The sequence below is a fragment of the Spinacia oleracea genome, chromosome 2, assembly GCF_020520425.1.
Source record: "Spinacia oleracea cultivar Varoflay chromosome 2, BTI_SOV_V1, whole genome shotgun sequence".
Classification (NCBI taxonomy): Eukaryota; Viridiplantae; Streptophyta; class Magnoliopsida; order Caryophyllales; family Amaranthaceae; genus Spinacia; species Spinacia oleracea.
The window spans coordinates 103,034,705-103,047,693 of record NC_079488.1 but is presented as its reverse complement, the minus strand read 5'-3'; the positions used below and the strand labels follow the sequence as shown (position 1 = coordinate 103,047,693).

At 38.7% G+C, this 12,989-nt stretch overlaps 1 protein-coding gene across 1 annotated transcript; it reads right to left on the bottom strand.

Moving 5' to 3' along the window:
* Positions 1 to 247: 247 nt before the first annotated feature.
* On the bottom strand, positions 248 to 10,549 carry LOC110789086 (uncharacterized). The gene is made up of 7 exons (XM_021993742.2): positions 10,453 to 10,549; positions 9,381 to 9,751; positions 9,205 to 9,298; positions 8,843 to 8,964; positions 8,554 to 8,667; positions 2,553 to 2,651; positions 248 to 819 (listed from the first exon to the last, which is right to left on the bottom strand). Exons 2-7 carry the CDS (start codon positions 9,699 to 9,701, stop codon positions 739 to 741), a joined length of 831 nt encoding a protein of 276 aa, XP_021849434.2. The 5' UTR covers positions 9,702 to 9,751; positions 10,453 to 10,549; the 3' UTR covers positions 248 to 738.
* Positions 10,550 to 12,989: the final 2,440 nt, after the last annotated feature.

Genomic DNA, 12,989 nt, shown 5'->3' with positions numbered 1-12,989 from the left:
TTTCTGCAGCCTATTTTCCTACATAATTGGAAGTTTTAAAATTTAAAACCTAAAACTTAAAAAAACGGAAAAAAAATTCAGAGAACTAAGTTCTTCCTCCCCAACCCAGGAACAGTTAAAAAAAAATTAATTAATTGAACAAGAAATTATGAGAGTGATTGTATGAAACATCCAAAAAGAAATACGGAGTATGATGCGTGAAACAGAGATGAACCACTATCTAGGAACAAAATTACGAAGTATGATATTTGTGTTCTCTCATTTGAATTTTGATTAATTTGGAACTCTTTAGAAATTAATTCAGTTTACAAAAAAAAAAGATAAGCATTTGCTTAACACCACTGTAAGTAAGGTGGTTATAGTTGCCAAGATCGTATTATGCACAAACAAATGGGTTAAACTTAGGAAGTGTGCAAAACCTACCTAAATGACACATTAGAATTTGTACAGCAATGAAGTTGTATCTAAACTTACAACCATGTTACCTAATTCTACTCGCCCCATGAACGATAAATTAAAAAAGTGAATTACAAAATGAAAATGGTACAGCTTTGGTCTAGTTTAGCAAATTAGGTAGCAAATTGCGTAGGTGTACACTAGTGAATCAGGTAACAAAACATAGAACCATCAACCATAACATCTTGAAAGAATGATCTTCAACATGATTATATACAAAAGCTTTTCTGCACTCTACAACTATCTTCAAATCACAATTAGCTGAACACGAAGGGGGTAGGCTTATAAACTCGAAATTTCATCTTCACATCTTTCAGCTGATTTTGGTGGGCTTTGGAATTTCGCCATCAGTGACTCGATTTTCTGGTCATTAGGGAAAGGAAACTTGAGGTTAGAACTATAAATACAAGGATTTTTTGGATAAAACCACCTTTTAAAGTTGCCACTTTTGAAATAACCACCTTATAAAGTTTTTTTTAAAATAACCACCTTAAATTTACAACGTTAATGAAATCACCACCTGTTTACAATTTCCGTCAAAAATTCCGTTTAAGGGGCCCACTTCCAACGGTTCTTTTAACTTTCCCTCCTTTCTTCCTTCCTTCTACCTCCATTAAACTCGTTCCTCCATTAAAGAGACCTTGCTTGAATATTTTTTTTTCCAAATTCCCCCAATTTAATTAATTTGTCTTCGAACTTTTCAAGTAATTTTAATTAGCTAACAAAATTCGATAATTTCCCCCATTTATCAGCATGGTACGCTTAGTGAAGCGGATAATTTGTGAAATTATGAAATTAAGGTTCTTTGTATTTAAAATTTGGGGTTTTTTTTTAAATTTTGGGTTAAGTTTTTTTTGCTGAAACTAGAGACTTGTATACTATCTCCACAGAAGCGCTACATTGATGCAGAAACTATAGTCACTGCTGCTTTGAAGAAGATTGGGAAGAGGGAACATGATGTTACTCAGAACCAGAGCAAAACTCGAAATGGCTAAAGGCAAAACTAAGATTGCTATACAGACGTATGTTCATGTTCTTGCAGTTCTTCAAGTTCGTAAGAAAAGCTGTGGCATTAGAAAATTGTTTTTTAGAGGTATATTTCTATATTGTTAATTGACTCCATATCCTTGTGACTGTCCACCTTTCTATTCTGGCTAGCTTCAAATTGTTTTGCTGAATGTTCACCAAAAATAATGCACAAATCCAAACTCTTGGTCCTTCATTAAATATTGTTTTAAGATAATATGCATTCGAGAAAAAACGTAAATTTGAAAGTTTCATGAATTGTTTGCTCTGGTTAGGTGCCTAATGAAATGGTAACATATTGCAATTATGTTGACAAAGGAAGCAGCGAGATAAAAGCTTGGAGGTGGAGACATGACATGACCTGGAAAATTGATTAAATGAGGGAATTTGGGAAAAAAAAAATTGAGTAAGGTCTCTTTAATGGAGGAACAACTTTAATGGAGGAAGAAGGAAGGAAGAAATGAGGGAAAGGTCAAAGAACCGCTGGAAGTGGGCCCCTCAAACGGAATTTTTGACGGAAGTTGTAAATAGGTGGTGATTTCATTAACTTTGTAAATTTAAGGTGGTTATTTTAAAAAAAAAACTTTATAAGGTGGTTATTTCAAAAGTGTCCACTTTAAAAGGTGTTTTTATCCAAAAAATCCTAAATACAATATGAACTTTTTTTTTCTTTTTTCTCTCCTGATTTTGGCACTCTTAGCCTCTCAGGTGGGTGTTCCAAAATCATAACCCAAGTTTCCACTTTCCAGGGTACTATCATGATTCATGAATATTAGAATTGGAATTTCCACAATTACTACAAGTTTTGATATGAACTTTTTTTTTCTTTTTCTCTCCTGATTTTGGCACTCTTAGCCTCTCAGGTGGGTGTTCCAAAATCATAACCCAAGTTTCCACTTTCCAGGGTACTATCATGATTCATGAATATTAGAATTGGAATTTCCACAATTACTACAAGTTTTGATCTGATAGTAAAGTGTAAAACCTCTCTAACCCAACACTAATCAAATAGCTAACAGGATAGATGTAGGTAGCTAAGTCACAAGTGAAAAGGGAAGTTATTTACTCACCTTAACAGATTTGTCCACTTCGTCCAGTTTATGCATGAACATCTCCCCAGAAGCCATTCCTCTGCGCTCAGTAGATACAGAATATGCTGAATTTTCAACCTGTAATTGCACATAACAACACAAATATAGTAAGCTTAGGAATCCAAATTTCATGGAACGTTCACATACCCAAGTTCGTGCTCATCAGAGTCATCACGAAAACATAGCAGGAATAACTCAACTTGACTAGCCTCAATAGTTTGACATTTAATTGCTTCAGATAACTACTAAAGTCACTCCCCATCAGTCGCATCAAAAGGCACGATTTTCACCAAATCCTACCCTCCAAGCTTCCTGATTTGATCATATTCAATAAATGAAAACAACGCTACAGCTCTGATATTGATGAATCCCACAAAGAAACCCACCTCGTGAAAATGGAATTGTGTTACTCACATACAATGTGTATCAACCTCCTTCAGTTTTACTACTGTGACTGTTATAGAATAATGGGATGGTAATTCTGTGAACAGAAACAAGCACAGTAATAGATAGAAGTTGTACATTGATGCTTCACCAATGGTGGAGTCAACTGAGGTAGAAGAAAAAGGAAGATGACAAAGATATTCACACAATCAGCTTTTACATTTCTTTCCTTATTTATCGTATTAGGCCCTGCTAGGAAGCTTCCTCTCTTGTGTGTATTTGCCCAACTTGTTGCCCGAGGCATTTTCTGTTGTTGACACACTGCGAAATCCCCACATTGTCCTTCCTCTTGCAGATGGCGTATGTCATTCTCACAGATGGCCTTGTATTCTGGCAGGTTAGCCCATTTAGTGTGGACATGGGGTGGATTCGTGAGGCTGGAGGCAGCTCAAGCTTGTATGCCACTCATCCCACTTTCTGGATGATCTGACATGATCCATAATAGAGGGCTGCCAGCTTCTCAAAGGGCCGTCGTACCAAGGACTTTTGACGGCAAGGTTGCAACTTTAGGAATACCACATTTCCCACTTCGAAATTTTCATCTCTTCTTTTCTACAGCTTTCATTTTATTTAGCTCGAAGCAAGTTAAAACAAAGCTCATCAATCATGGTGTCTCTCTCTTGCAACTGCTCTTCTAGAGAGCCAATAGGGGTCTGCCGTCTGCCCAGTTTGATCAGTATGGGTGGGTCTCAGCCACAGAGAGCCTTGAAAGGAGTCATATGCGTTGAATTATGAGGCGAGGTATTATAAGAAAATTCTGCTCATGATAACCAGTTTACCCAGCAGCAAGGATTCCCATTAACAAAGCAACGTAGATAAGTTTCGACCCACTTGTACACTATCTCTGTTTGACTATCACTTTGCAGATGGTATGCAGAGTGGCGTCGTGGAGACGTAACAATTCTTTCCAAAAAAGACTCAAGAAAACTTTTGTCCCGGTCCGAGACAATAAAGGATGGGAACCCATGTAGGCGGACCACCTCAGGGACAAAATGCCCAACCACTATTGGAGCTGTGAAAGGGTGTGCCAACAAGATAAAACGTGCATACTTGGTTAGTCTATCCACCACTACTAAGATTGTATCTATGTCATGAGATTTGGGAAGCGCTTCAATGAAGTCCATCGTAATGTCATCCCACACTTGATTTGGGAAGCCCTTCAATGAAGTCCATGGTAATCACCAAGCCAAATGGGCTCGGGAGGCATACGAGGCATTGCTGCACATACTTTGCTACGTTCTTCCCCATTCCAATCCAATACCACTCGAAGGCCGGGAGTTCTCCCGAGTGTCCCCCACCGTAGATTCGTGATGCTCATGTAAAAAAGCAATTGTAATTACCGAAATTGGGTTTATGACTCGCCTGTCCTTGTTCAACAAAATGCCACCTTCAGGCCGAAACCCAACCTAGGGCTTATCTTCCTGTATAATCTCTTGTAGTAGTTGTTGTATGTATTTGTCAATTTCTTTCTGAATTTATTCCCAAGGAACACTGTGTTACACAATTCTGAATTTGGGTTTACTTTTCTTGATAATGCATCAACCACTCTGTTCCTGACTTGTATTGAATTTCGAAATTGTACCCCATTAATTTTCTTACTCACTTTTGGTAACCGAAAAGATAATGGCGCTGCTTTTGAACGTCTATAACTATAACCATTAACTCTTTCTCATAAATCGACTTCAACCTTGTTGGGCTGCCCAGTGTGGCTATAAAAGGCTATGGGGTGTTGCTCTAGAATTAACATCGCCCCTAGCTAGAAACTCGAGGCATCCGTCTCTGTCTCGAACAATTTGGCAAAGTTGGGCATGGCTAAGGTCGGACCCCAAACCATAAGCCTGTTTTAGTGATTCGAAATCTAAGGTGGTTGTCTCACTCCACCGAAGCGTCTTTCTATCAAGGGCAACTTAATTTTAGCGTAGTTCAAAACGAATTTCTGGCAATATTCGTTGAGACCTAAAAAGCCACACAATTCCCTCAAAGGATTGAGGTTGGGGAAAGCTAGCATAGCTTGGACCTTTTCTAGATCCATAGGGACCCATTGGGCCTAAACTACATGACCAAGGTATTCAACCTTGACTTCGCCAAAAGAGCACTTTTTTGCAACAGTAACACAATTGCACATGATTGCAATGTTCTTTTTCATTCAGACTATATATTAGGATATCATCAAAAGCACAAGAACAAAGTTTCAAAGATAACATCGGAATACCTCGTTCATTAAGGATTGAAAAGTTGTCAAGGCGTTAGTCAACCAAAATGGCATGACAAGGAATTTATACCCCCTTGTGAGTTCGGAAGGCCATCTCGGGCACGTCCTCTGACTTCATCCTAATTTAATGATATCCGGATTTCAAGTCCAGTTTGGAGAAGAATGTGGACCCGTGTAGCTCATCCATAAGCTCGCGGATGACTGGAATTGGGTATTTATCCGACATTGTTTCATTGTTCAGTGCTCGATAATCAAAACAAAATCGCCACCTAGGTAGCACCGATACGGATACGGGAACGGATTCGGGTACGGGTACAGGGACGGAAAACGGCAAAACCAAAATTTCTAAAAACGGGTACGGCTTGGATTCGGCAAAAAAAAAAAAAATAATATATATTACCTTAAATTTTTAATAGATAAAAATTTCCATCTAATATTTGTAGAAAAATTTACAATGACGTTACACACTGTATAAAAGGACACTTATATGGGTTGGGCTATTGGTTAGTCCATGAAACTATCATTCATTCTCATTCAAACACAAAACAAATAGAGAAACAAAAAAAGAAAGAAAGAAAAGAAAAAGAGAAGTGTCTCACCGAGTCACCGGCGGCGAAGGAGACAAGGAGAGACGGCGGCGGTGGATGTTCCTGCAGACGACGAGCAACCGGCGGCGGTGGATCGCACTTCCTCCCTCGTCGTCGTCGTTGTTCGGCTGTTCGCTAGCCGCCTAGCCGAATTCGCTGTCGCAAGAAGAAGACTCGCAGTTCGCACCAGCAGTGGCCGGCGCCGCCTGGCCGGTGGCGAGGAAGAACACCGGCGGCGAGGGAACAAGAAGAAGACTCGAAGATTTGAAGACTCAAACAGGTGAGAGAAATTTGGGATTTGGAAAAAAACCCTAAAATTCGAATTTGGGTCTTAATGGCTGTTGGGTACTTGGTTTTTGTCCAAATACGTACCCACCCGCGTACCCACCCCGTACCCACCCGTACCGATATTCAGCCCATGTACCATTCGTTTTGGGGACGTATCCGGGGCGTACCCGTCCCGTACCCGTACCGTACCCATACCCGGTACGGGAAACGGGTGTACCCAGCCGTCCCCGTGCTTCATAGATCGCCACGACCATCTTTTTTCTTGACTAAAAGTACTGGACTGGAGAATGGGCTGGTAGAGGATCATATGAGTCTGCTTCCATCATCTCGGTAATCGGCCATTCAATCTTATTTTTCTGAATTGGGGATAGCGATACGGTCTAACACTCACCAGGTTGCTCCCGCCCTTGAGTGTAATGGCGTGCTCTCTACCATGCTGGGGGATTCCTTGCTCTATAGAGTTGAAGAATCCCCTGGGGCAAATTTGGGGCAATGTCATTGTCAAGTTCGTCCTCCCTCTATTCTTCTTTCTCAACTTGGTTCAATTCCACAATAATCCCACCTTCTCTGTGTAACGTTCTAATCATAGACTTGAGGGACATTTTGGTTCGATCCAAGGAAGAATCTCCCCTTAAGTTTACCGGTGCTCCACCCACTTGGAATTTCATGGTTTGTAATTTCCAATTTGCCACTACTGAACGCAACTGTCATAGTCATTGCACCCCTAAAATCACATTAGAATTACCTAATTTAAGAGGCCAAAAATCCTAAAAAGTTTCCACCCCATGTAATTGCAGTAGTAGACCTTTACACTCTCCCCGGCCTTGCACCGCCTCTCTATTACCAAGTGAGACCCCGAATCCGCGAGTGATGTCCACCGGAATTCCCAATCGCTCCACCGTGTCAAGTGAAATGAAGTTGTGGATTGCCTAATCATTACCCTCACCTCTTTACCTTCAATTGCCCCATTAGCTTCATTGTTTAGGGATTAGTTAATCCCACCACCGAATTCAAACAAATCCAACATGTATGGTCTACGTACTATTCTCACCATTTTTCTCCACTGCACGTCTCTTCGGTCTCATTCTTCATCTCCTTCTGCCAGCAACACCTTAGCTCTCGACGACAACAACAACACCGCCCATGTTTCATAATACTGGAAACACAAGTTTTTCTCTCTTCTCTTGTAGCTCCTTTTCTGTTAACCTTCTGTACTCACCAAAAGGTTTGTGAAATGGGGTGTTATTTTGGTAGCTGGGTGTTTTGTGGGATTGGTAGTTTAATTTGGGTTGTGGGTACAAATGGGGATGGGTGTATAAGAGAAAGTGTGCGGACTTCGTTGGTTAGGCCCAGATAAATAGGATCTGGTCTCACTTCTTCTCACTTCTTCTGGTTGCACAGTTTGCATCTTCTCTTCAACCCCAATGGCCAACTCCATGGCCCGATCCAGATCTTTCGGATCTAAGAACCGCACCTCCGCCCTTATATCCTCCTTTAAACCCTTCAGGAAAGTAACCAAAGCGATTTCTCTGAAATCTCCTCCAATGAACTGAAAGGGAGAGGGGTGCTTTAGACATTATCCTTATAAGTTAGTTATGGCCTTATCGGTAGCTTGGGAGATAAACTAGGGAGTTTATTACTATAAATAGAGACATATTAGAGAAGGAATGTGATGTTGAATATATATAAATTTGTATTGAGCTTTTAAGAGTCCACTTGGGACTTTGGGAGAGAATCAAGTCTCTCAAAAGCTTGAATATCAGTTACATTTTCTGTATTTTCCAGCTTACTAATCAAAATCACCCATCTTCTTCCTTATAATCTGCTTATTTGATGTCTACGCTATGTTAATTCATAGCAGAAAGCCAGAAACCTCCATCTACTCTGCTGCTTCAGAACAGTTTATTATTAGTTCTAACAGGAAAGTGTAGTCTAACGGCAGTCACGCTTAAGTTCTGTCCCTGCTCCCTCTCGAACTATGTGAAATTAACCTTTGAATTTGTGAAGCCGGTAGCATCAGTCATCAGAATAAAACTGAGGATATTGACAAATCCTTTTGGAAATTGGAAAGCCAGCAATGAGAAAATCATTTTACTTAAACTAGCATTATATTCACTAGGAAACAAAAAGATACAAGTGTTATTGACTTCTCTCACATGCTATCTTCCTCAATCCTCACACAACCCAAACACAAAACACAAATCGGGTTTCTTCTAAAGGGGGGAAACTTTCCTCTCCATCAATAATATTTTTTTTGTGCGCCTCTGATAGAAACATAATGAAGAGTAAAAGACACACAACTTCGACATTTATGCAAGACATTAGTGCCAATACTCTTATCTTAGACATACACATAAAGAGATTGCTACACATTAATTTCATTAACGCTTAAGATTTTATTTAAAGCATTTAGTTAAGTGACTTCTGTCTTCCCTAGTTATTGGCGTACCTTCCACTTATTGGATGGTGGTCTCGAAGAAGCATGTCTCTGATTCAAGGACGGCATACGGGTCATCATCTTTCCAGCATCTCGAATAACCTTCGAAGCTTCTGTTATTATGACCTGTACGGCAGACCCAATCTAGCTACTTAACATCAATGTATGCCATGATACAATTTTATGCAAACTATGCAAGGGAACAAAGTCATAAATATAGAACAGACACAATTTTGTTATTAGGTGTTTAAGGGGAACTAAATTCACAACAGTGTCAAGGACTCAAGACACTGTGCTATACCTTTCTCAAAAGTCCAGGATTAGATACTCCTTGAATCTGCAACTCATCCACAGAAGCAGTCTTACCACGTGATATACTCTTCACTCTGAATGTGTGTATACCGTACACAGACTGTAAGCAACCTATACGTGCAATATCAAATGTGGAAGTAAATGGACTATGTTTGGAAGTATTATATTATCAGAGACATCACACAAAAAAACCCATAACCCAGAATAAATAGTGGGCTTTTGCACCACATAGCACACACTCTTGATATACATAAAACTGGAAAGAGGAGCCGAGCAAATAAAACACTAAAACAAATAAATTCTGCAAGCAAGCAAGTAAATCTCACTTAATTAGCAGATGACAACTCGAACCTTGTTCAATAATTAAATCAATCACCATAGACAAAGGGACATGTGTCGCCGTTGTCACAGTTTTCCAGCAGGGTACATATGATGGTCTAGATGCCTGTCAGAAGAAAGATAAGCAGTGTCATACATTCATACTTCCCATCTTCCTCAAAACCATCCAGATATTCAGTTTATTCTACCTTATAGATAATTTCAGCAGGTGTGACATACAACTTTCGTGAAGAAATATCCTTATGAAGCACATATCTTCTGAAGGGAAAATATAGCAACATAATGACCCCAATTCCCCAAGCTAAAACTAACAGCAACGAGATTGAAAGCCATATGATAGTTTCATACTGAATGCAATTCCCTGCAAGTTCGTCAAAGGAAGCCATAAATATTATCTGGCTAGAGCTATCCGCTTCTTCATCCTCGTCTGGTTCTAATTCGTGATCAGGGAGCAACACATCATTCAGTGAGCTATACACTGGAAGACCGTGGGTACTCCCCATAAACATCTTTTCCCCTTTATTAAGAGGAAAATGTAATATATACCTGTAGCAGATTACTGGAAGGCTTTAGTAATCTTATTTTGTCAATCAATGGAAAAATTATATTCATACTCATGGAAAAAACTGCACACTTAATCGACATGAATCTTGAAAGCATAGTGAACAAATAAATTGCTGCAATGTTCTGGGAAAATAATTATTGAGCAAGTCCAAAATCGGGTTTAAGATAGGTAGAAGTTATAACGGTTTTTCCATTAGCATAGTTCCTCTAAATGGTTTCTTGTCTACTTCATACCAATTTCCACTTATCCATCAAAACAAAATTAATACGGAGTACTCTATAGTTGCTAAAAATCATGGGAAAAGGTAATTACGATTTTGCATCAAAACCCCGGGAAAATATAAAATTCCCATAAAATAAACACATGATTTGCGCAATTCTTCCAGTAATAGCTGTATTATCAACCACAAAACCTAGAATTTGTAGCAGAAAAATCAGCTGCTTCTTCGGTTCAGCAACGTCTAATTGCATGAATTCTAGTCCAAATCATAGTAGTAAAAAAAAAGGAAATATAACAAAGAATGACAATTAGTTGGAAACAAAAAGATGCGAAGCAAATGCAGGAATTATTCGGTACAGCAGCTGAATAAAAAACGTCCCCAGATTAAAAAAGCGCATTGCAATTTGCAAATAAACTGCGCAATTGAGATTGATTAAAGGAAATGAGAGTGCCATTTAAGAGAGAGACAATCATACCTTGTTCAAAATCGACAAATTGGGAGATTCTGATATTGTTGGAACAATTCGGAATTTCAGTTTCTAGATTTTTAACCAACTGCCAGTCGTTTGATACTTTCCTTTTATTGTGCAAGTAAATTATTTCCATTTCCTTTTTAATCCCCTATACAGCTGTATGTACGTTAAAAAAAAGAAAATAAGTAAAAGATACAAAGTACGGAGTATACGATAAAAAGTGGTGTATCGCTATTCGACGTTCTCGTTCGCTAAAAACGCCCGCGTAATTTATGTGGAAAGGCGGTCGTGCCCTTATAAAACTCTACCACAAATAAACACTTCAAAATCATTTCAACATTTTCAACAACAATTACAAAATAATTTCAATTATTTAATTAAAACAGAAAAAACCAATTTCCATAATTAAAAAATATATATATGAAAATTCACAAAATTCACATAAACTAATTATCATGATTTTAAAAAATAATAAATATCACAAAATCAATAAAATCTAATTTCCATAATTTTAAAAAACTTTTTCAAAAATAATATGAAAATTCACAAAATTTTAAACATTTAAATAATAGAAATTTCTAAAAAAAAACCCGAATGAATTTACGAATTAAGGAAATAATTTTGGTGGTTGGAAATTTTTTAAATTTCGATTTTTTTTTTAAATCAAGGGTGCCGTCCAGAATCGGCGGCCATATGACTATGGTTATGCCGCCCAGAAAAAGCGGCAACGACCATGACCATGGTTGTGCCGCCTAGAAAAAGCGGTGGTGACTATGGTTCAGCCACCCAAGATCTGCGGTTGGACCATGGTCGTCGCCGCTTTTACTAGGCGGCACAACCATGGTTAGGGCCGCCAATTATGGGGGGCACCCTACCCCAACCATAAAAAAAATCGAAATAATCTAACGAAGCGGCTACCGAATCGACAGAGGTGCCATATGGTGATCTCTTCAGCGGCATCTCCTCTCTGTTTTTCGGCGTCGCGTATACTAGCTCCTCCTCTTGCGTCTTTGTTTTCTGGTGGTCTGCTTCTCCTCTTGCGCCCTCTTCTCCTCCTCCGTTCTGCTACACCGAATCGGCCAGGCTGCGCACATATAAGAGAGCAAAGGAGGGGGGGGGGAATCTGGGACAACCAGGCGGCGCAATGGGTGGTGGGGTTTTCTGAGCATCGAATGGGTTGGGCCAGGGACACGACGGCGACGACAAAACTTGGCCGAAGCAGCAAGTGGTTTATGGAAGGGGTGAAGGGAAGAGAGGATTGATTCTTTTAAAGAGCAATATCGTCTTTTCATCATAACTATGGGGGAGTTTTTAGCGAACGAGGACGTCGAATAAAACCCCCCAAGTTGGGAGAACAAGGACGTTGCTCCGTCAAGGTTCCGACGTCACGCCGATGAACACCCTGATGTTTGAGGAACTTCCAATGACGACAATATTGTCTGTTTCAAGGCTTGATGTTAGCGATATTACTCCTATGCTTCTTTCGTACACCTACACGGCTACACCAATGAAGTCCACTACAAGCAGGTCATCTTTCTCTCCCCTCTTCTCATGTCTCATCGTATTACTCATCTCTTAAATGTTTTTTAATACCGTTGTAGAATCGATGAATTTGAATTTATTTACGGATTATTTTTTTACGGATTTTTTTGAGGTAAAATTCTTATTCTATAAATATGAAAATGATGATTTGTAATTTTGAATTGTTAGGAACATTTTAAAACTCTCTCAGTTTCAATTTTGGTGGACCTGAAAACATCTTATGGGTTCTCATCTTCAATATAATATACTAAAGTACCGTTGTTTTTCCCTCCAAAATTTCACATGTTTTTTTTAAATTTAATGTATTTCCTATAAAATGAGTTGTACAATAAATTCTTCTTGGAAATAACAAATATTTTAAAATATTTAATGTGGGGTAAATTACAAACTGACCATATTTTTTTTTATTATTTTTATTGCATTTAAATGCAATTACTTTTATGTTTGCATTGGAAATCAAATTTGTATAGGCCCATTTCGGTATCGTTTTTTGTTTTTTTAGAAAATTAATAAAAAAAATATGGAAGCTACAAAAAATGAATAAAGAGTTCTTTAGGTCCCTAAACATTGCCAACTAAAGTTTCAAAAGTGTCAGTTTGGTCCTTCGAAGTGGATGGAAAAGGCTAATATTGTTAACATCGTTAGTTTTTCCGTTAAATTGATTGAAATAATAATAAAGCTGCTAAAAAATAGTAATTTACACGTGTAAAGTGGTTTGAAACAACTGATTCTTGGTTTTTCAACTTACTTAGACTTTTCAACTTACACGTTTCATCTCCTCCTTCTATGGTTTTCTTTTTTGGGAGGGTTTTTTTTTACGGTTCCAACCCTAGTTCCTCCCTTTTTATTTCCTCGATATTTCCCCTCCCCCTCCCTTTCATTTTCACTTGCCTTTTTCCAATTTACTCACAAAAACACAAAAAGTCGAAGTAATTGCTCTACTCTGCAAAAATGGCGACATCATCAACTAAAGTGGAGTGCTGAGGATCACCTGCAAA